Below are 20,407 nucleotides of genomic sequence, written 5' to 3' on the forward strand. Positions count from 1 at the left end.
TAAGGCTGTTGTCCAGGTGATCCCGGTCTATGTCATGTGTTGCTTTAGGATACCAGATTCTCTATTGGCTGAAATTGAAGGGATGTGGCGTCGTTCTTCTAGCATAATGAGGCTACGAGAAAGATCCACTAGGTTGCTTGGAAGTGGCTGTGGTCGAGCAAGGAAGCTGGTGGTCTTGGTTTTAGATACATTCGGTACCAAAATTAAATGTTGCAAGCCAAACAAGTGGCGTATGGCCTCTAGGCTTCACTCCCGATTGCACTGCATCCTTTGCGAGAAATATTTCCTTGTTTTGACATTTTTTGAGGATCGTGTTGGCACCTTCTCGTCGTTCACTTGGTGCTCTCTGATTGGTACCCCAGAGTTGCTTAAAGCTGGAGTTAGGTGGCGCATTAGCAATGAACATCGTGTGACTATCTCTCAGGACCGATGACTCTCGAGACCAACCACTTTTCACACTATTTTTTTGATCTTCATTCCTAGGTGATGCAAGCGTCGCGACACTTATCACTAGCGAACGACAATGGAATGATGAACTAATTCTAGTAGAATTCCAGCAGGAGGAAGCTTATTGCATCTTGTCTATCAAACTAGACGCAGTAGCTTCTGAAGACAAGCTATGGTGGCACTATGATAGGTAAGGTGTTTGCACAGTTAAAAGTGCATATAGGCTAGCTGAGTGCATGTCTCAACTAGGTGGGGTGTCGGGGAGCTCTAAGGGACTCGTCTAGCAACAAATCGTGGGCCTTTATCAGGTGGGTGAAAGTCCCACCCAAGGTTTAGCTCTTTGTATAGAGGAGTTGTGTCTCAACCCTTCCAACGGTGAATAATTTGTGAAGGGGAGTCCGCATTGAGGAGAGGTGCTCGAACTGTGGATTGATCTTGGAGGACACCTTGCATGCATTGCTTCACTACTCCTTTGCACGTCTAGTTTGGGCATTACTTAATATCCCAATGGGGCAGATCACTTGACAAGATGATAGCATTGAATAATGGAGCAGGAATATGAGATATTTTTGATGATATGTTGGGCTCTTTGGGTTAGTCGGAATAGGAAACTCTTTGATGGTAGCGCTACTCAGGCGCATAAGGTGATTTCGATGGCTCGTCGGTATATCTGGGTGTTATATAGACCGGAAACAAGTCTAGATTATATTTAGTTAGTTTTTATTGCTGGCCTGTTCCTTATTAATTTTTGCTTTGGTCTACTTTATGCTTTGTAAAACTATGGACAATCTAGTGGTTTTCTTTCTTTTTTGTAATAATATCGCTGCTTTCTCTCTAAAAGAATAGATTGAATTTATTAATTAGTAGAAATGGGGGAGAAATAATTAGTTGGGCTAATTATGATTTTTGACTTGATTGAAAATTAAATTTATTAATTAAGTATATTTCGATTTGTGTATATTTAATTGGATTAAACATTCATATTGGCTTTTTGTTGGGTATTTTATTTAATTGGATTAAATTATTAGGCTTGAATTAATTTGTTGGAGAATACCATTTAAGGTGTCGAATGGACTCTTTGGAAGAGTCCCACTCAGTCAACATGACTGATAGTGCACATGTTGTGCATGTTTGTGGACACTAGTTGAGTTAGACGTTTAAATGCCTAGGTCTTTTGAACAATATAAAAATTAGTACCACACAAAATTCTTTCTTCTTGACCTAGGGCTTGGATATAGTTCCCCTTCAGCATTGATCACGAAAATCCTCTAACAAATTCTCCATGCTATGTTCTTCTTGGTTTAGAACCAAGTCAAGAACAAGGAAGATTAAAAACGGACTAATCAATAGTACGTTTTTTTTTTTTTAATCTCCCTTCTCGAATTTGTTTCTTGATAGCACCAAAGCAGATCTAACATTTTTGGTGTGGGGTGGATGTCTTTAGAGGATTCCCACGTTGGAATCTAGCATGCATGGATCCTGGAGGGGAACATTGCGTGTAGCCGACTATATAAAACGACAAGGGTGATTTTTTGTTTTAAGTATTACAATCTCGTTTTCTCCATAGCCAAAACATAGATCCACTTTTATTTGTATAATTTTTGCATTTATACACCAATATCCTAAAACAATCAAAGATACACTCCTTGGTTTGTTGTTTATTGCCTTTGTTTTTGGTTTCCCGAGCTTCCACTGCGTTCCTGAACCTATCCACTTCCTTTAGTTTGAACCATCCTTTGTAATTAGTGGTTACAAGTTGATCAATCATTGATTATCAGAGTCGTACATCTCGTATAGCTAATTCATGAGGATCTATTGCCAAAAGAATAAATAAAGGCATATTGTTGTTCCCTACCAAGTGTATATCTCTTCTTCAAAGCACCACTTCGACTGCCGGGGTGGTTGAGTATCGAGGAATATTCTGTCATCGTTTCAAGTCAGTTTATCGTTTCAGCCAGGCCTGCATCACTTGCAAGTAACCTGAGGTTCAAAGTAGTGATAAGTGAACCACCTAATTTCCTTGACAATATATGCCTCACAATTCAAAGCCCCAACGTGTGTTTTGTTCTTTATTTTTCTCATGCAATTATATATATCTAATTACATCACAAATATTCAGGATGATATGCATTGTCAACCTTGAGAGCTCAATTTCATTAGAAGGATGCAATTGAATGGGAACACAAATGAGAGGGAGCACATGAATTTGATAGTCTTATTTCTAATGGATTTTCGAACATCAAATAGTCGTTATAATATAGCCGCTGAAATATAGCCATAAGAAGCTTTTCAAATGATTTTGGGACGAGACCGTTAAATCGTTAAAATTAGCCATTGAAATTTAAAATGGAAGATTGCCATCCGATCATCCATCTCAAACCGATATTTTGGGACTACCTTTTGGACGAACAACCATAAGAAGTTTGGATCCTTAGAAGACCTTCCCAAATAAAAATTATGCATCCAAACTTTCAGACTAACATACATCCGTCTAAAATCGATCACAAATAATTAACCAACAAAACAGTCGGACTAAATTTCGGACGGTTTGGGATGAATAGTTTTTTATTGTCCTATTTTGGGACGGTATTTAGAACGATCTATTTTTTTTAGACATAAAATGACGAGCACCCCACCTGTCGATAATAGTCTTTTTGAAATTACCCACATCAGTTATAAATCTATTTGAAATTGGGACGGTACTTCCATCTAATTTTGGCCATCCCAATAAAATGACTTTTTTGTAGTGTTCTCTTTAGTGCAAATATACGAGATCCATGACCTTCAAGGCAAGGCATTCTTAGCAAAAATAATTCAAATTTAACAATTAATTCGTGAATGTGATACGAAACCTATGCATTAACATTATCAATGCTCAAGTCAACCTTGGCGAATGATCGAAGAGTTGATTCTACTAAGAAATACTCAAATTCAACACAAATATTTCAAAGTTTATAGCATTTAATTTGAGAATAAGTCGACAGACCCTCAAATTAATATTATTAAAGACTCAAGTCAACACCAAAGGACATAAAAGTGTTAAATTCCACATTCAAAGTTGATAAATCAAATATTGCATTTATGTTGTGAAGAATTTGGAGGGCTCAAAGAGATTTTATATCTACATACATACGATTAACTTCAAAAAATCCAATTATAATATTTTCTTGTTTTCTTACATTCAAAACCACTAGAATTTGCATAACAATAGATTTAGATGAAAAATATCTAAATATAATACTCTTTAAGTATATATCAGATTCTTATAGTGCAAAAGAAAATTATTTCTTTTTGTAGGGAATGAGAAGAATGTGCCTCGAAGTTGTAGTTCGTCATTTCTATATCAGTCTTTGTTAAATGGTTGCCATCAATTGAGTAAAAGAAAGTGAAACTTTATTACCTTTATGATAGTCTAAGATAGATATGGAAGAAATAGGCCCATGACTTTACCTCAAATCATTAACAATTCTCACGTTTTCCATTTAAAGAGACTTGAGGTGTTAATTATATTTGGGAAAAGTATTATTTTAGTCCCGTTAAATATGCCAAATTTTAATTTTAGTTTGATAATTATATCCATTTTTTTAGGTTCAATAACTTAACAAATTGCTTACTTTTAATCCTCTGGTAAATTTTCAGACAATTTTACCCCTATGCAACTTTTGAAAGACAGTTTAGTCCATATACACTCATAGGAATAAAATTGTTCGAAAATCTACCAAAGTACTAAAAATAAGCAGTTTCGTAAGTTAATGGACCTAAACAAAAATGAACATAGTTATCAGACTAAAATTAAAACTAGACATACTTAGCGCACTAAAATAATACTTTTTCATTATATTTACATCAAATGATTAACAATTATTCATATGTATTACTCATTGATTGTTACGTGAGGTGGGGTTAATTTGTCGGCAGACGTAAAATGAAGGAAATTCAATTTCTTTGGGTGGAAATGATTCTACAAGACTCAGTCTACTTCATGCTCGTAGAATTATGAAAAGGATGATCTAATGATAGTCATGAGAAATATGATTTTTGTTGTATATTATCATTAATAATAATAATTAAAAATAAATAATTATGACAAATACTGATTAATTATACGTGCAATGATTATTTAATATTATTCTATGAGTAAAATCAAAACATTAGGCTTGATATTAGCTGAAAATGTCTTTTGGTATATGAAAGGGTATTAATTTATTTTATAGTTCTTCTCCACTCTCCACAGCAAACAAAATTGGTATTTCCATAGCAACTTCATGCTCTATATATACTAGTCTATGTGTGGCACACTCGAATGGGTGTGCAAAATTAATTAAAAAATAAAAATTAATTTTTATTCTTAAAAATGTATTTCAATTGAGAAAAAAAAATGTTAAAAATAAAAAAAGGAAGTTATGAGAATTAAGAAGTTAAATATAAATGAGAATTGAGAAGAGAGAGAAAATTGGAAGTTAAGAAAAGAGGGAGAAGATGAAAACATTTGCTGAAACAATATTAATGATTAATAATTGAAAATTGAAAATTGAAAAAATAAAATAACGAATGAAAATTTGAGGATACCAAGATTCCCATCTTCAATAATAATAGACTATAGAAATTGATGCGAGCAAAAAGTTGCTCGTTTGATAGACCTTGGATTTGAGTTATTTGGACTGAATTTCCTACAAGCCTTGAAAGGGGACTTGCACAAAATATGTTAGCACTCCAGTGTTTAAGTTAATAAATAATTGTGAAAAGATGAAATTAAATATAATACAACAATGACTAGTGATAAAATGACAAGAGAGTTATGAAAATAGAGTGTTTTCCTGTGAATGCTAGTATAGCCATATTCCCTACTGGGTGAAGAAGCATGACCCTCTCGGACTCGACTTGGTGGTTACTAAGCATAAGCCTCCTCAAATTTAGAGGTAGTTAGGAAGATTTTCAAATAGTCATGTTGGCTGGGGAGACCTAGGATCAGACTCTAAGAGATAGGTTCTGCAGCCCTAGGGGGTTGTGTTGCTGTGTAGGAGATTCGCTTAGATCTTCGAGCCTTGTCGTAGCCTATGTGGAGGTCTCCTCTCCTTGGTAAACGAATAGCTCCCTGCCATATGTAAAGGTGGCCACGTTAATCGGACAAGCGAGCGTCAAGTTGTTCCTCCTTGTGGGTCGGTGGACTTTGCTGCAACCCATCTCTCTTCAAAGCTATAAGTGGGTGCCTAGCCTGAGGTGCTTGACCTTTTGGGCCTCGTGTTTTTGGGAGCTTCTTAATGGACCTTGTGTGAATTGGGCCCATTCTTGGGCGGGTTTAGTTTATGGGGTACCATTCAGTCCCCCACTCTGAGGAGGAACTAACTCACTCCTCTTTAGAGTAGTGAGTCTCACTAAATACGCTGTTGAAGCCTTCCTACATCTTTCTCCCGAAGAGAGAAGCCCCCACATGGAATCTTTTTCATCACTTTGCCTTTTCTGCAAAAAGAGGCTTGAGATAGATTTTCTTGGAATTACGCACTACTTGTTAGGATGATTTGATGGCTAGTCCTAGCCTACCTTGGTACCTAGAAGCATGGCTGCACCCTTTCGCGTACAATGGGTGGTTAAAGGTAACTGCCCCTAGTGGTAACTGTTGATACGTAATTGCTGTAATAGGGATGAGAATAGCCCACAAAGCCGGAGCCGAACATCTCGTAGCTCACTGGGATTCTTAGCTTACAGTCAAACAAATATACAAGACATACGAATAGGAGGATGATATGGTGTTGTATGTACAACGAATAAAAGAACTAAAAACAAGTTTGAAAGCTTTCAGCTCATACAAGTCCCTAGGGAAGAAAATAATAAGGTCGATTATCAATCCAAACTAGCCAGGTGTTTGGAAGATTGGCGAACTCGGCGTATTACCATACAATACTTGTCGGAACCTAGCCCTCCATGGAAATCCAAGTTGTTTCCCTTGGGGGGGACTGGAGAACCCCATTTTAGGGTGGTTGGAAGAAGGGAGTCTCCCAAGGATCGGTGGAAGGCAGCCAAACTTGAAACTCGAGCTTCTCGATTCTTGCTTTTGGAAGACATCTTATACAAGATGCCTGTCCTGGGAAGAAGGATGCCACGTATTAAAAGAAATTCATGGTGGATGTTGTGGAGCTCACATAGGAACATGGAGCCTGGCCAATAAGGCTCTATAGGTCGGGTACATTTGGTCCACCATGAAGCAAAAGGCTAAGTAGCTAGTGGACAAATGTGAGTGATGCCAAAAACACTCCATTCTTATACATCAACTAGCAGAGCCTCTCACCACCATCTTTTCTCTGTGCCCCTTTGTCTCAGTGGGGTCTGGATATAGTAGAGCTCCTTTGGTTTCAGGCTAAAGAAAATTCCTATTAGTAGCCATTGACTATCAACGAAATAGGTGGAAGCGGAGCCCCTCGCGTGAATCACAAAGGGGGAGGTCATGAAATTCCTATGGAAAAATATTATATGCCACTTTGGGCTCCCCCGAGAAATAATTTCAAACCATGATCGATAATTCTAAGGATGTAAAATACAAGAGTGGTGCAAACTCCTGATGAAGCGGGATCCTCACCCCCCTAGGGTCTCCTGACAGTTAGACTCCCTTAGACTTCTCCAACCAACATAATTAGGATTCTAAGGAGGCCTATCCACTACAACTATCTCTTCGACTCCTTCGGAGGCCAGATTCCCTTACCACTGGGGGACTTTGGCTATAAAATCGGGTTCAATCCCCTCAAGCAGGTGACCATTTTTCCAGTATTCACAAGCAATTTCTACTATACATACTCGTTCTTACTCAAGATTTTTCATCGTAACTCACTATCTCATTTTCATATTATCTCTTTTCAGTATTATTGCTTCTATATTGTATACTGGCTCGAGTATTGGAGTGCTAATATTATTTTTGCAGGTTCCCATCTCTAATCTTGCAAAGAATTCGGCCCACCAAGGAGCTCAAGTTCATAAAGCATCGTACCCGTGCGATTTTGACACGCATTAATATTTATATATCTAGTCTAGGTTTCTTCTCCTCCCATATCTCTGCCGTCCGACCACCTCTCAACACGAGCCTACCACCATTGAAAAGCCCGTCAAACGACAAGCATTTTGACACCCCATCCACCGCTAATCTTCTAAAATGTCGGCTAGTTATCTCCATTTTTTAGTTTAGAAAACCCTACCTGTGCCTCCATCTTCTACTACTTTTTAGTCCGTTATTTGACCAACTCTCGACGCGAGCTTACCACCGTTGGAGCCCGTCCAAAGGTGAGAATTTTGACGCCTCACCCACTGCTGATCTGTTAGTCTTGACGAGTTATTTTCATTTTATCGTTCAAAAAATTCTAACCTGCGCCCCTCTCTTGTAGCGCTTTTTTCTCTGCCATCCATAGTGAAACGATCATTTTGCACCATCACCCACTTTCGTTATTCCCTCCTATGACGACATCTCCTCCTTTTTCCGTCTGTCATCCCCCATTCACCATCCTTCCCTTTTTTTTTAATTTTTTTTAATTTTTTTGTTTTTTATATATAAATTAAATTATATTTTTATATTATATGTTAAAGTTATATAATTTTAAAATAAATAAAATTTATCTAAATATATAAAATATTATAATTGGGGTTTTGCAATTGTTTAGGGAAGACAGGGTAATTTGATCATTGAGTGGCAAAAAATACTTACCCAGTTGTATTTTCCACACATTAGATACGATTCTAGAGGAATGGATAATTTGTACCTTTTTAATTATTTTGGATATTATAGGGGTAAATATTAAAATCTTAAAAAAAACCCTGACTTTTACTTTTTAAGTTTGAAAAATTATTTTACTCTTATAAAAATTGCTTTGTGAAAAAAATTAAGAGATTTTTAAAATGCCAAAATCACCATTTATCTAATTTTAGTTTCACTTATTCATTGAGCTCTTTTTATTTTGTAATCATAAAGTACTTGTGCCTCATTTTATTTTAGTTTTACTTGTTTGGCGAACAAAGTTAAAAATAAATTTATACATACATAAAATTATCATATTTATATAATTATCATATATTAAATATATATTAAAAATATATACTAAAATTCTATACTTTTTTATTAGTTCATCAACCCTTTAATATTATTCATTATCTATTCGTTTAAGTAAATATATATATATACACATGTATAAATTTATTCTTAATTTGGTTTTACAAGCAAGTACAACTAAAATCAAATGAGTTCAATATATTTTAGAATTATGAAAGTTTAAAAGAGCTTGATTTGATATATGCATGTATACATTTATTTTTAACTTGATTTGATAAATAAGTAAAACTAAAATAAAATGAGCTACAATTATACTTTAGAATTACAAAAAAAAAAAAAAAAAAAAAGAGTTCGACGAACAAATGAAACTAAAATTAGACAAATGGTGATTTTGGCATTTTAAAATTTCTTTGTTTATTTTTCACAAATAATTTTTATAAGAATAAAATGAATTTTTCAAACTTAAAAAGTAAAGACTGGGGGAGTTTTAAAGGTTTTAACACTTTGGGTATAATTGACGTGGAATAGATACTTTAAAAATAGTAACTGTATTTAACTCTTTCAATACCTTATTAAATTTATTACCTGGACAATTGAAGTCTAATGTGCTAGCTGCTTTCAGTTTTCACTCTCCCAGGATTGATTGATGTGGGATGGGAAAAGTTTTGTGATTCAATCTTCTCATATTCATGGGTTTTAATTTTTCACCTATAGATTAGTTTTGAATCATTTCAGAGTATATATATAACTTCAGCCCATATGTGTTTGTAATGTTTAGGATAAATTGCATAAAATTCCACTAATTTTAAAAATTTAGATAAAAACTCTTATATATTTTTTAAAATACTGCACCGACTCCCTTTCTAAGGTTAACGGTGTTAAAATTTGTGTTGAATGCCTATTATATTCTTCTTATAAGAGTCATTGATCTTCAATTGTTAAAAAATGAATGGTTCATATTTTAAGTTATTTAAATATAATTCATATATATATATATATACTCTATATATACTATACATATATATGATATAATATATATATATATATATATATATATATAATACGAAGGCGTTCGACGATTGCTTGCCTATATAGACGAATGTCACGATTTCAAGGGGAAATGCGACTTCTTTAAGTGGCCATTGGATGGTGAAGGATCATCCGAGCCGTTCGATCAAGGGAAAATCTGAATTAAAAAGGGGAATTGGGCATTCAGAGCAAGGGCGACGCTATTTCTGCTGTGAAATTAGGGCGAGCTAGAGAATTGGGGATTTTGGCAGAAGGCGACGTCGTTTTGGAAGCTGCTGAGGAAGTGAAAGAGGGACACGTGGCAGCTCCTGGTGCAGGTGTGGGTGACAACATTTGAGCTGCTGGAGTTCAGATTTCTGCAGAAGGAAAGAGCCAGAGAGGGAGGCGCGAGCTTGGTCCTTACAATTCTAGGAATAGTTTTTGAGAATTGTAACTCAATTAATGAAAAGATCTGTTGGATGTTTTTATGTACTAAGGAGGAACCGGTTTCAGTTTTTTAATGAAATTTTTATGAAGTTTTTCTGCTTCCTCTTCTCTCTCGTTTTCTTCTTCATTTTCCCACCCAAATTTCTGCAAGAACGTGACAGTTTGGCCTCAGAGCCACTCGATCCTTGGACTTAGAAAATGGCTGATGGTACTAGGTTGAAAGAACTATAGGATGCTATAAAAAAAACTGATATTGTGTTAATTGATGAAAAGGCAAAGAGGCAGGTTGCTGAGGAACACACTAATGCTCGTCTAGAATAGCTAACTGAGGCACAAGAAGGACTCAATGCAGCTGTAGTAAACATTGAACACACACTTGTCATTGTGCAGCAACAATTCCAGAGTGTGGTTTTGCAGCTTCAAAACTACAACAGAAATAAGTCCATCCTTGGGGAAGGATTGACTACAACTGTGGATGAAGTATCCTTTTCTAGGGTAGCTCCACAACACAATGCAGGTAGAGAGAACACCAGCTTGTCTGAAACAGGTTACAGTTCCATTCACAAAATGGAATTCCCACTCTTCAATGGAGAAGAAGCCAGGGCTTGGATTAGAAGATGCACTCGCTATTTCCAAATGATACCTATTCCTGAGGGGCAAAAGATTGCCTTGGCTTCAATACACATGCAAGGCAGAGCAGAACTATGGTATCAAGGCTTTGTAGAGAAGAGAGGGGAACCAACTTGGCAGGAACTTATTGTGAACGTTTTGGAGAGATTTGAAGATCTGGATTATGAGAATGTAGTGACTGAGTTCAACAAACTTCATCAGGATACAAGTGTGAATGCCTATCTGGAGAAGTTTGAGGAATTAGAGGCACAAATGCTGATCTTTAACAAACAGTTAAGTGAGGAGGTTTTTATGATGAAATTCATTAGTGGCCTGCAAGAAGAGATAAAGGGGTATGTGGCCACATTGAGGCCTGTAACCCTCAATCAAGCCATAATGCTTTCCAGGAAACAGGAAACAGTTGTGCAAGCCATCATTAAGAAAACACAACAATCAGTGAAGAATACTCCCATTAAAAATGCTTACAGACCTGTAAGTAAGGCCCCTACTTACAAGCCTTCTTACAAACCTGGTTACAAGTCCAGAAATGAAAACAGTCAACCAAGGAGACTGCTCACTGAAGCTGAGATGAGAGCAAGGAGGGAGAAAAACCTATGTTATAATTGTGGTGAAGTTTTTGTACCTGGACACAAATGTAAGGTGAGATATTCTTATGTCTTGATGAATGAGGAAGAAATTAAAGCTGATGAAGAGGATACAGAGCAATTAGACACTCCAACTGAAGAAATAGAAGAGGAGGATGTGACTGTATCACTGCATTCTATATGTGAGAGTATAGGGAGTGGAACATTGAGGATCAAGGGCAGATAAATGGAAGGGAGATTCACATATTAGTGGACAGTGGAAGCACCCATAGCTTTGTGGATGAAAAGGTGGTGAAGGCCCTGAACTTAGAAACCAAGGAGACAACACCTATGAGGGTAAGTGTAGCAGATGGCTTCAGGCTTATAAGCAAAACAATGTGTCCAATGCTTCAGTGGGAGATGCAGGAGTCCCAGTTTTCTTACCCTATCAGAACCCTTAAGCTAGGAGGCTGTGATTTTGTGCTAGGATGTGACTGGTTGAAGTCTCACAATCCAGTCAAGTTAGATTATAATGAAGGAACTATCACTATGACTCACAGAGGAAAAGAGATTGTTCTGAGAGCATTGACAGGGAAGGCTGAGTTGAGAGCTTCATTAGCAGAGCCTTTAAGTGGATTATTAGGGAGAAGGACTCATGATCTGGTGTACCAGCTGTTTTCTGCTCACAACAATGGCAAACAAGAGATGGAGAATCCATTAATCAAGGGATTACTACAGAGGTTTGAAGATGTGTTTCAAGAACCCCAATCCCTTCCACCTGAGATATCCATAGAGCATAAGATTGATCTTATGCCTTATGCTATTCCAAAGAAACAACCCCCATACAGGTATGCTTATGGTTAGAAGATAGAGATTGAGAACATTGTCAAAGACATGTTAAAGAGTGGAATTATCAGGGCAAGCCGAAGCTCATTTGCCACCTGTGTTGCTTGTTAAGAAAAAGGATGGAGCATGGAGGTTGTGTGTGGATTACAGATACCTCAACAAACTTACCATCAAGCACAAATTCCGCATACATGTGATAGATGAATTATTGGATGAACTACATGGTGCAAGATACTTCACAAAAATTGACCTGAGGTCAGGATACTTTCAGATTAGAATGAGACAGGAGGACATTTCAAAAACAAGCTTCATCACTCACAGTGGTCACTATGAGTTTCTAGTAATGCCTTTTGGGCTATGTAATGCTCCAGCCACTTTCCAGGCATTGATGAACCAGGTATTTGGATCATTTCTTAGAAAGTTTGTACTGGTCTTCTTTGATGATATCTTGGTTTACAAGAAATATTGGAATGATCACTTGTTGCATTTGAGAAAGGTTTTGGAGTTATTGAGGGAACATAAGCTATATGCCAAGAAGAGTTAATGTTCTTTTGCACAATTACAAATAGAATACTTGGGGCACATTATTTCAGAAAATGGGGTTGCTACTGATCCTAAGAAGGTGCAATGCATGAGAGAGTGGCCTACTCCAACCTCCCTAAAGACCTTGAGAGGTTTCTTGGGACTGACAGGATATTACAGAAAATTTATCCGAGGATATGGTCTTTTAAGCAAGCCCCTAACCTCACTTCTAGGAAGGATGCATTTCTGTGGAATGAGGAAGCTGAGGAAGCATTCAAGCACTTGAAGGAGGTAATGTCCACTGCTCCTGTACTTGCCTTACCTGACTTCACTAAACCTTTTGTGGTAGAGACTGATGCAAGTGGGAAGGGAATAGGTGTTGTACTCATGCAAGAAGGCAAGCCTATAGCTTACTTGAGTAAAGCCTTAGCACCCAAGAACCTTGGGTTGTCCACCTATGAGAAGGAGTTTCTGGCCTTACTACTAGCTGTCACTAAATGGAAACATTACCTTCAAGGGAACCACTTCATTATTAAGACTGATCAAAAGAGCCTCAAGCATATACTTGATCAAAGGGTAGATTCAATACTCCAACAGATATGGGTATCCAAATTATTAGTGCCATTTCCACTCAGCTACCCTTGTGGATATAAGAACTACAAGAGAGCTATGGAGGAGATGTTTATTTCCAACTTATCATTCAAGCTAAAGTTTTAGATGCCCAGTCTCATCCTGAATATAGTTACCATTATGGAATTTTGAAGAAGGGAAACAAAATATGTATTAGAAGCCAAGGATAATTGAGAGAGAGAATCATCAAAACCATGCATGATTCTGCTCTAGGGGGACATTCTGGAATCACAGGGACATTACAAAGGCTGAAAATGTTGTTCTTTTGGCCAACTGTTAAGGAAGAGGTCAACACTTGGGTCAGGGAGTGTGAGACATGTCAACGAGCTAAAAGTGAAAACAAGGCCTATCCTGGATTGCTAAAGTCACTGTAGATACCTGAGCAAGCTTGATCGCGTATATATGGATTTCATAGAAGGGTTACCTAAATCTGATGGGAAGGAAGTCATCTTGGTTATAGTTGATAGATTGACTAAGTACTCCCATTTTATTGCTCTCAAACACCCCTACACTGTTGTTAGCATTGAAAAGATATTCTTTGAACATGTTTACAAATTGCATGGATTGCTTCTTAGTATTGTGACTGACAGGGATAAAATTTTCACAAGCTACTTCTGGGAGGAGTTATTTAGTTTAACTGGGGTTTCCTTAGACATGTCGTCTGCTTATCACCCTCAAACAGATGGCCAAACAGAGATAGTGAATCAATGCTTGGAAACATATCTCAGGTGCATGTGTCATCAACATCCGAAAAGGTGGTCTCAGTGGATATCTCTTTCTGAATTCTGGTACAACACCAATTTTCATTCGGGGCTTAGAGCTACTCCTTTTGAGGCACTATATGGTTATCCTCCAAATCAACAATCAATTGGTCCTTATTTACAAAGTCATCACTCATATGTTGAAGAATTGATGAGGAACAGGGTTAAAGTACTTCAATTGTTGAAGGAAAACCTTCAACAGGCATAACAAAGGATGAAAATATACGCGGATAAGAAGAGGACAGAAAGAGAGTTTAACATTGGTGATGAAGTCTTCCTTAAGCTACAACCTTACAGGCAGGCTTCAGTAGCATTAAGGAAGAATCTGAAATTATCTGTGAGATACTTTGGGCCTTATGCAGTGATTGAGGGAGTGGGGAAGGTGGCCTACAGACTTGCTCTACCCCCTGAATAAAAAATTCATCCTGTTTTCCATGTTTCTCTTCTGAAGAAGAAGATAGGCTCCAAATACATGCCCTCTGTGAATCTACCTGAAATGGAGGATGAAGTTTACAAGGTTTTTCCACTGGCTATCCTAGCAAGGAGGCTCATTCCTCGAAATAATGTTGGGGTACCACAAGTTCTTATCCACTGGTCACATTCTTCTCCAGAACAGGCAACCTGGGAAGATTATCATTCCATGGCAGCTCGTTTCCCAGACTTTGATCCTTGGGGCAAGGAAGAAAAAAAGGAGGGAATGTCACGATTTTAAGGGGAAATGCGACTTCTTTAAGTGGCCGTTGGATGGTGAAGGATGATCTGAGCTGTTCGATCAAGGGCAAATCTGAATTAAAAGGGGAATTGGGCATTTAGAGCAAGGGCGACGCCGTTTCTGCTTCGAAATTAGGGCGAGCTAGAGAATTGGGGATTTTGGCAAAAGGCGACGTTCGTTTTGGAAGCTGCTGAGGAAGTGAAAGAGGGACATGTGGCAGCTCCTGGTGCAGGCGTGGGTGACAACATCTGAGCTGCTGGAGTTCAGATTTCTGCAGAAAGAAAGAGCCAGAGAAGGGAGGCGCGAGCTTGGTCCTTACAATTCTGGGAATAGTTTTAGAGAATTGTAATTCAATTAATGATAAGATCCATTGGATGTTTTTATGTACTGAGGAGGAACCATTTTCAGTTTTTTAATGAAATTTTTATGAAGTTTTTCTGCTTCCTCTTCTCTGTCGTTTTCTTCTTCATTTTCCCACCCAAATTTCTACAAGAACGTGACAGGCGGTCACTGTCTTAGATGCGATTCAGCTGCCAGCAGAAGGGAGCACCGTCGCCCTCTTCTGGAAGGGGCGGTGACTCGATTGGGCACGATCTCGATGGATCTGGGTGATGGCGCTAGGGCGATCGCGCCCCCGTCGTCCAAAACCTGAGTCATCAAGCGACAATGTGTAATGACCTGCAACGAGCGGAGGCGGAGGGGGAGATGAGAACTGTGGTGAGGAAGACATTAACTTTTCTATTTTGTTTTACATTCTTTTAGTTTTAGATTTTTATTTATTTTATATAAAGAATATACATACATATAAAATAAATTTTATTTTGAAAAATATTTTTTTTAGAAATAAAGTAAAAATAATTTATTTTTCAAAATTTTAAATATAATAAAATAACTATTAAATTTTTAATTTAAAAGCATATGGCATTTTAATTTAAATATTTTTTTATAAATAACTTAATATATTATACAATGTTTTAGTATTTTAACATTTAATTAGTATATTCTATAAATAAATACAACTTTTGATGAAAACATGTTTAAACTAAATAATAGTTTAATTTAATTAGTAATATATAATTATTATAATAGATTTATATTTATATTTATATAAATACTTAAATTTGAAAAGTGATTTTAGTATAATAGTTTCGTATTGTGATTTGTAACTTTAAATTTTAAAAATTATATATATTTGAAGTATTTTAATATTTAGTCAATATATTTCATAAATAAATACAATTTATTTAAAATATATTAAATTAAATAATAAATCAAATTAATCAATAATATATACTTTATTAAAATAATGCTTTTCACAAAATGAGAATGAAAAAGTATTTCCACACCTTAAATGTCTAACAAAGCAGAGGGCACAATGGACATTTATTAACTAAAAGTAACATTAAAAAAGGCCAAAAAAATGATACCAATTGGCACTATCGGCTCGTGTTCATCACTCTCCGTCAGAGATGGATAATTTGTTTTTTTAATAACATGTTGGGTTTTTTTGTATATAAATATAACACATGAGGATTTCATGCTATTTTCCTAGAACACATGGGGTATTATGCAATTTACCCTAATATTTATCATCTCAAATCTTTAAAAATTGAATGAATTATTTTTTAAAATATAAATCACCACGTTTTAAAAGTTATAGCAAATTAATACTATCTAATACAATCAAATAAAATCGATATAAAAATTTAAAGTTTGACCATAATTAGTCAATAAATTATGATTTTACGTATAGCTAGAAAATATATTTATTGTAGTTTTGGTTATAATTAATATTTTGAATTTATTTGTAAAAATAACGACTAATAATCGACACCGCACAATCATTATTAATTAATATTCACTACTAGCTTTTACTTTTAATTATAATAATTAATTATAACGAAAACCCATATTTTCTTTTAGTGAAATATGTGATAGAGATTTAATACGGAAAGATTCTTATAAAACCTAGGATATATATATAAATATGATTGCATAATAATGACATCATCATATAGACATCCATGATTATTGCAATAAATTATAAGATTTCAATGTTCATACATTACTTGTATAACTGTTAATGTTTACTAAATCCAAAAACATAATAATTAATGTCCCAATTGATAGAATAGAATTTCGGAAAAAAAAAAAGACAAGTTACACGCATATCAAGGGAGAATAGCAGACATTCTCTGTCAGTACGGAGGTATCGTTTCAGACAATGATGCTCCCAGAGAAAACATGGTTTTAATAATGTCAAACCATACCATACATGGTTAGTTGGTGAATCAGCCATCCATATCATCTTATCTCATAATTCCATATTAATTTTACACAATACAGTAACATGCATGTATATATATACGTATATTCTTTCAGAATCTAGATTTATTATGATTTCAAACCTACGATTCATCAACCGTATATATATATCATTTAACTTGTATTATACAGACAAGTGAGATAACGGGTCCGAAGACGACGATGACAACGACGACGAGGATCGGGCAAAACTCCAAAAATCAGCGTCTGAACTTGAGATCTGGTGATTTGGTCTATGATCATGAGAAGAATGCATGTTCACCAATTGCATCTCGTCATGTTCAAAGGAAAAGCAGAAATCTTCGTTGTTAAAGCTGGAAAATTGCTTGGAACATTGGCCATTAAGCTGAGAAGCCACCAGGCGGTCCAGTGCGACCCAATCAGCCGATGAGGGTCCGATGTCTGTTACCATATCGTCAGGGCCTGGAGACTTGTAGGATGGATCAAGTGGTGGACTTTCCAGGCCTGGAAGGTGGGCAAAGTCTGCTGCAGGATTAGGAAACTCCAGCAGGTTTTCGTCGTTCCTGGATTGATCATGGCTTTCTTGCTTGCAGCTGGAAGATGATGATCTTCCCATGTACATGAGTATCTGATCCAGGACACCATCGTTTCGTGGAAGGTTCGACGTTCTGGAGATGGATGAAGTGATCAGGGGGAGCTCTGGAGATGTTTTGTGATAGTTTTTTTTCTTGAAAACGCGGCAAACCACCCAGCCTTCTTCTGGCCCTGTCGAGTCTCCAGCAATACTTGGACCCTGGATTTGTGCGATTAGCGCTATTTTTGCGTCAGGAAAGTATACAACACACAAAATCAAGAAAAGATTCTGAATTACGGTACGAGTTAGGTGAAACACCAAACTCAGCTGAGAGTCATGTAAATATCTTCAGACATAGAAATTATGTTCATGTGACTCTACTTGGATGGATCAAAACGTAAAGTTCTTGTATAATTAACTTTATACTTTTATTCTTGAAAATTGTGATTAGGAGTTATTCACGATAAATGTACTTTTAGAAGTATATATTAAATAATAGAGTCTTATTTAATTTGCCACTTTTCGGAAACAAATTAATGGAGCTCTATTTTGGTAAAGGAAATAATTAATTAATATATGATTATAAAATTTGAGGGTAAAATTGTACTTTCAGTCATGTAATTATGCAGGATAATAATTTTATAATTTTAGAATTTAATTTGGTAATCAGGTTTTGCAATTTAAAAAGAGGAAAAATTACAATTTACCCCCTCTGATATGTGAAATAAACAAAAAATTCTTTGTGGAAAAAAATAGTAATTATCCATGTGGAAAATGAAGAATTTGCTAAAAAAAATTCACATGGAATTTTTTACTTACTTCATATATCACAGAGGGTAAATCGCATTTAACCCTTTAAAAAGAATGGGACATTAAGGACAAAATCGACTAAAATTTTCAAATTCTAATTGGGATGAAGCATGTACGTCTCAAGTGAGCCCTAAAAGTTGAATTTCTGGCCACATGCCATTGCCTCTCAAATTAGCGATTTCTATGGAATTTTATGCTTAATGTCCCCATCTTTTTAACATTAGAAGACTTAATTGTCAAATTAAATTCCAATAAAATGAAAATTCTAATCCCTATAGTGACATGACCAAAATTGCACCCCCTGTTATTGTAGAAGTTAAGGGATGACTTAATTATTAATCAGGCGACTAAACAAAAAGGTGCAGCAAGAAAAAGGGGTTGAAAGAATGAATTACATGAGCAGAGTCATGAGTGTTATCATCAAGCCTGTATTCATGCATGATCCAGTCTGATTTCTGGCCATGTGGAGCTCTTCCCCTGTAGAAAACCAAAGTCTTTCGCATTCCAATTCTCCTTCCGTTGCTGTATATCACCTTATCCCGCCCTGTCGCCTTCCAGAAACCGGCAGCAGTCGCCCGGTTTGTCCTTGTCCCCGTCGGGTACTTCTTGTCTTTGTGACTGAAGAAGTACCAGTCGTTCTGTGGGGTGGACCCTATCTTGCATTTCTCTATAAACAAATTTTAAACAAAAAATGAGAGATCTATATCAAATCAATGGTGTCGAAAACGTCGATACGTACATGAAACAAGCAGAGGGTCTCACATCATTTTAGTAAAAGAAATTGGTACCAAGAATTCCAGCACATCCTCAAAATTACCTTGAATATCCCATGGCTCGAGTTTGTTAAGGTCGACGTCTCGTATGACATCAAGATCGATTTTCTCGTAAGCCACTTTCTTTCGGAGGTAATAGTGAAGAAGCTCCTCCTCCGTCGGATGGAAACGGAATCCGGGAGGGACTTGGGACCGACCATTCACGGACAAGTTCATGTTGTCCGACATCGTATGCATATGTATCTTGCCCGTTATATAAATATAAATATATATATATATAGAGAGAGAGAGGGAGAGAGAGAAAGAGAGAGAGAGAGAGAATCAAGTAAGAAGCTGCCGAGGAGAAAACCCTGTTTTTCAGCGAAAAGAGATTGAATTTAGAGGGAAAAGTTATGGGGAACGGGAGAGAAGGAGATGATGATTTATATGAAGTGGTAGGGTAAATATGCATGGTTCGGTATCATGGGGCTTCAAGTGGGGTCTCCAGCAACTTCAAGACTACCAACCGCTTTACAATATTCGAACAGAAAATTTTCCATATATATATATATATATCAATGTGAAAATATTATAAATTATAAGATTATCATATCCTATGTATTTACTACAAAAAAAAAATACAAAATCAGTGATAAGAAAAATTAGGGGACAATTTTAATATTGTCATTAATTATATATATTTAATGTCAAAAAAGTTTATTTTATCACAGTAATAAATTTATGATTTTAATAATTACTATTATTTTGTAAAAACTGTTCTATATTAAGTGACAAAACAATGTGTACAAAGTTATCAATACATACGATTAGTAACTCATGTATAGTAACAACCCAATTACAATAAATAATAATTGTTACTATATTATGTTGTAACTAAGTCGTCACAATAGATATGTCACTAATTGTATTTAGTGATAACTTTATATAAATTTTTGTCACTCATAATTATACAATTGACAAATTAAAATTATTGTGACTTAATATATATTTTTAGTGATAACTATAAAATTATCACTTGATATTTTGTCACTAATATTCTATTTTCTTGTACTCTATTAATAATGAGTTTTATGATTATATTATTGACTATAAAAATATCAAAAACTAAACATTACAATATAAAAATAATATAAATCTCCTTGTTTATATAATATATAATTATGTTGTCACCAGAAAAGAAAATCAACAATAAAAAAATAAAATGATCGAAAATATATTAACTGCCACTAATAATAATTATTAGGCAACATTATACTTTAATAGTAAGAATATTTGCGTTAAAATTTGTGTCACTTATAATAATTAGTGACGAAAAGATTCTGCAAAAATTAATCATTAGAATTGTTTGCAATGACAATTATCAACAATA

The 20,407-nt window shown here is 35.7% G+C and overlaps 3 protein-coding genes across 3 annotated transcripts; 2 read left to right on the plus strand and 1 right to left on the minus strand.

The window, feature by feature from the left end:
* Nucleotides 1-992: 992 nt before the first annotated feature.
* Nucleotides 993-12,514, plus strand: LOC148787844 (uncharacterized). The gene is made up of 5 exons (XM_088881406.1): nt 993-1,091; nt 9,693-9,824; nt 10,322-11,308; nt 11,368-11,983; nt 12,042-12,514. The coding sequence occupies exons 1-5, from the start codon at nt 993-995 to the stop codon at nt 12,512-12,514; spliced, it is 2,307 nt and encodes a 768-aa protein (XP_088737532.1).
* A 1,583-nt stretch (nt 12,515-14,097) lies between these two features.
* Nucleotides 14,098-14,595, plus strand: LOC148787845 (uncharacterized). The gene is made up of 2 exons (XM_088881407.1): nt 14,098-14,265; nt 14,335-14,595. The coding sequence occupies exons 1-2, from the start codon at nt 14,098-14,100 to the stop codon at nt 14,593-14,595; spliced, it is 429 nt and encodes a 142-aa protein (XP_088737533.1).
* Nucleotides 14,596-16,826: 2,231 nt separating this feature from the next.
* On the minus strand, nt 16,827-19,426 carry LOC105164468 (NAC domain-containing protein 12). The gene is made up of 3 exons (XM_011083118.3): nt 19,083-19,426; nt 18,661-18,932; nt 16,827-17,674 (listed from the first exon to the last, which is right to left on the minus strand). The coding sequence occupies exons 1-3, from the start codon at nt 19,273-19,275 to the stop codon at nt 17,045-17,047; spliced, it is 1,095 nt and encodes a 364-aa protein (XP_011081420.2). The 5' UTR covers nt 19,276-19,426; the 3' UTR covers nt 16,827-17,044.
* Between the last annotated feature and the right edge of the window lie 981 nt (nt 19,427-20,407).

This window comes from Sesamum indicum, linkage group LG6 (genome assembly GCF_026168435.1).
Source record: "Sesamum indicum cultivar Baizhima isolate 11 linkage group LG6, ASM2616843v1, whole genome shotgun sequence".
NCBI lineage: Eukaryota > Viridiplantae > Streptophyta > Magnoliopsida > Lamiales > Pedaliaceae > Sesamum > Sesamum indicum.

Bases quoted from the DNA above. Each gene is read 5' to 3' on its own strand.
- LOC148787844 (XM_088881406.1), top strand. From the start codon at position 993: ATGGAGCAGGAATATGAGATATTTTTGATGATATGTTGGGCTCTTTGG. The intron at 1,092-9,692 runs GTGATTTCGATG...TTGGGCATTCAG, and splicing joins GCGCTACTCAGGCGCATAAG to AGCAAGGGCGACGCTATTTC. The intron at 11,309-11,367 runs GTATCACTGCAT...GATCAAGGGCAG, and splicing joins TAGAAGAGGAGGATGTGACT to ATAAATGGAAGGGAGATTCA.
- LOC148787845 (XM_088881407.1), top strand. From the start codon at position 14,098: ATGAAAATATACGCGGATAAGAAGAGGACAGAAAGAGAGTTTAACATT. The intron at 14,266-14,334 runs GTGGCCTACAGA...TCTCTTCTGAAG, and splicing joins TGATTGAGGGAGTGGGGAAG to AAGAAGATAGGCTCCAAATA.
- LOC105164468 (XM_011083118.3), bottom strand. From the start codon at position 19,275: ATGCATACGATGTCGGACAACATGAACTTGTCCGTGAATGGTCGGTCC. The intron at 18,933-19,082 runs GTAATTTTGAGG...ATTTGTTTATAG, and splicing joins CGAGCCATGGGATATTCAAG to AGAAATGCAAGATAGGGTCC. The intron at 17,675-18,660 runs GTAATTCATTCT...GCACAAATCCAG, and splicing joins ACACTCATGACTCTGCTCAT to GGTCCAAGTATTGCTGGAGA.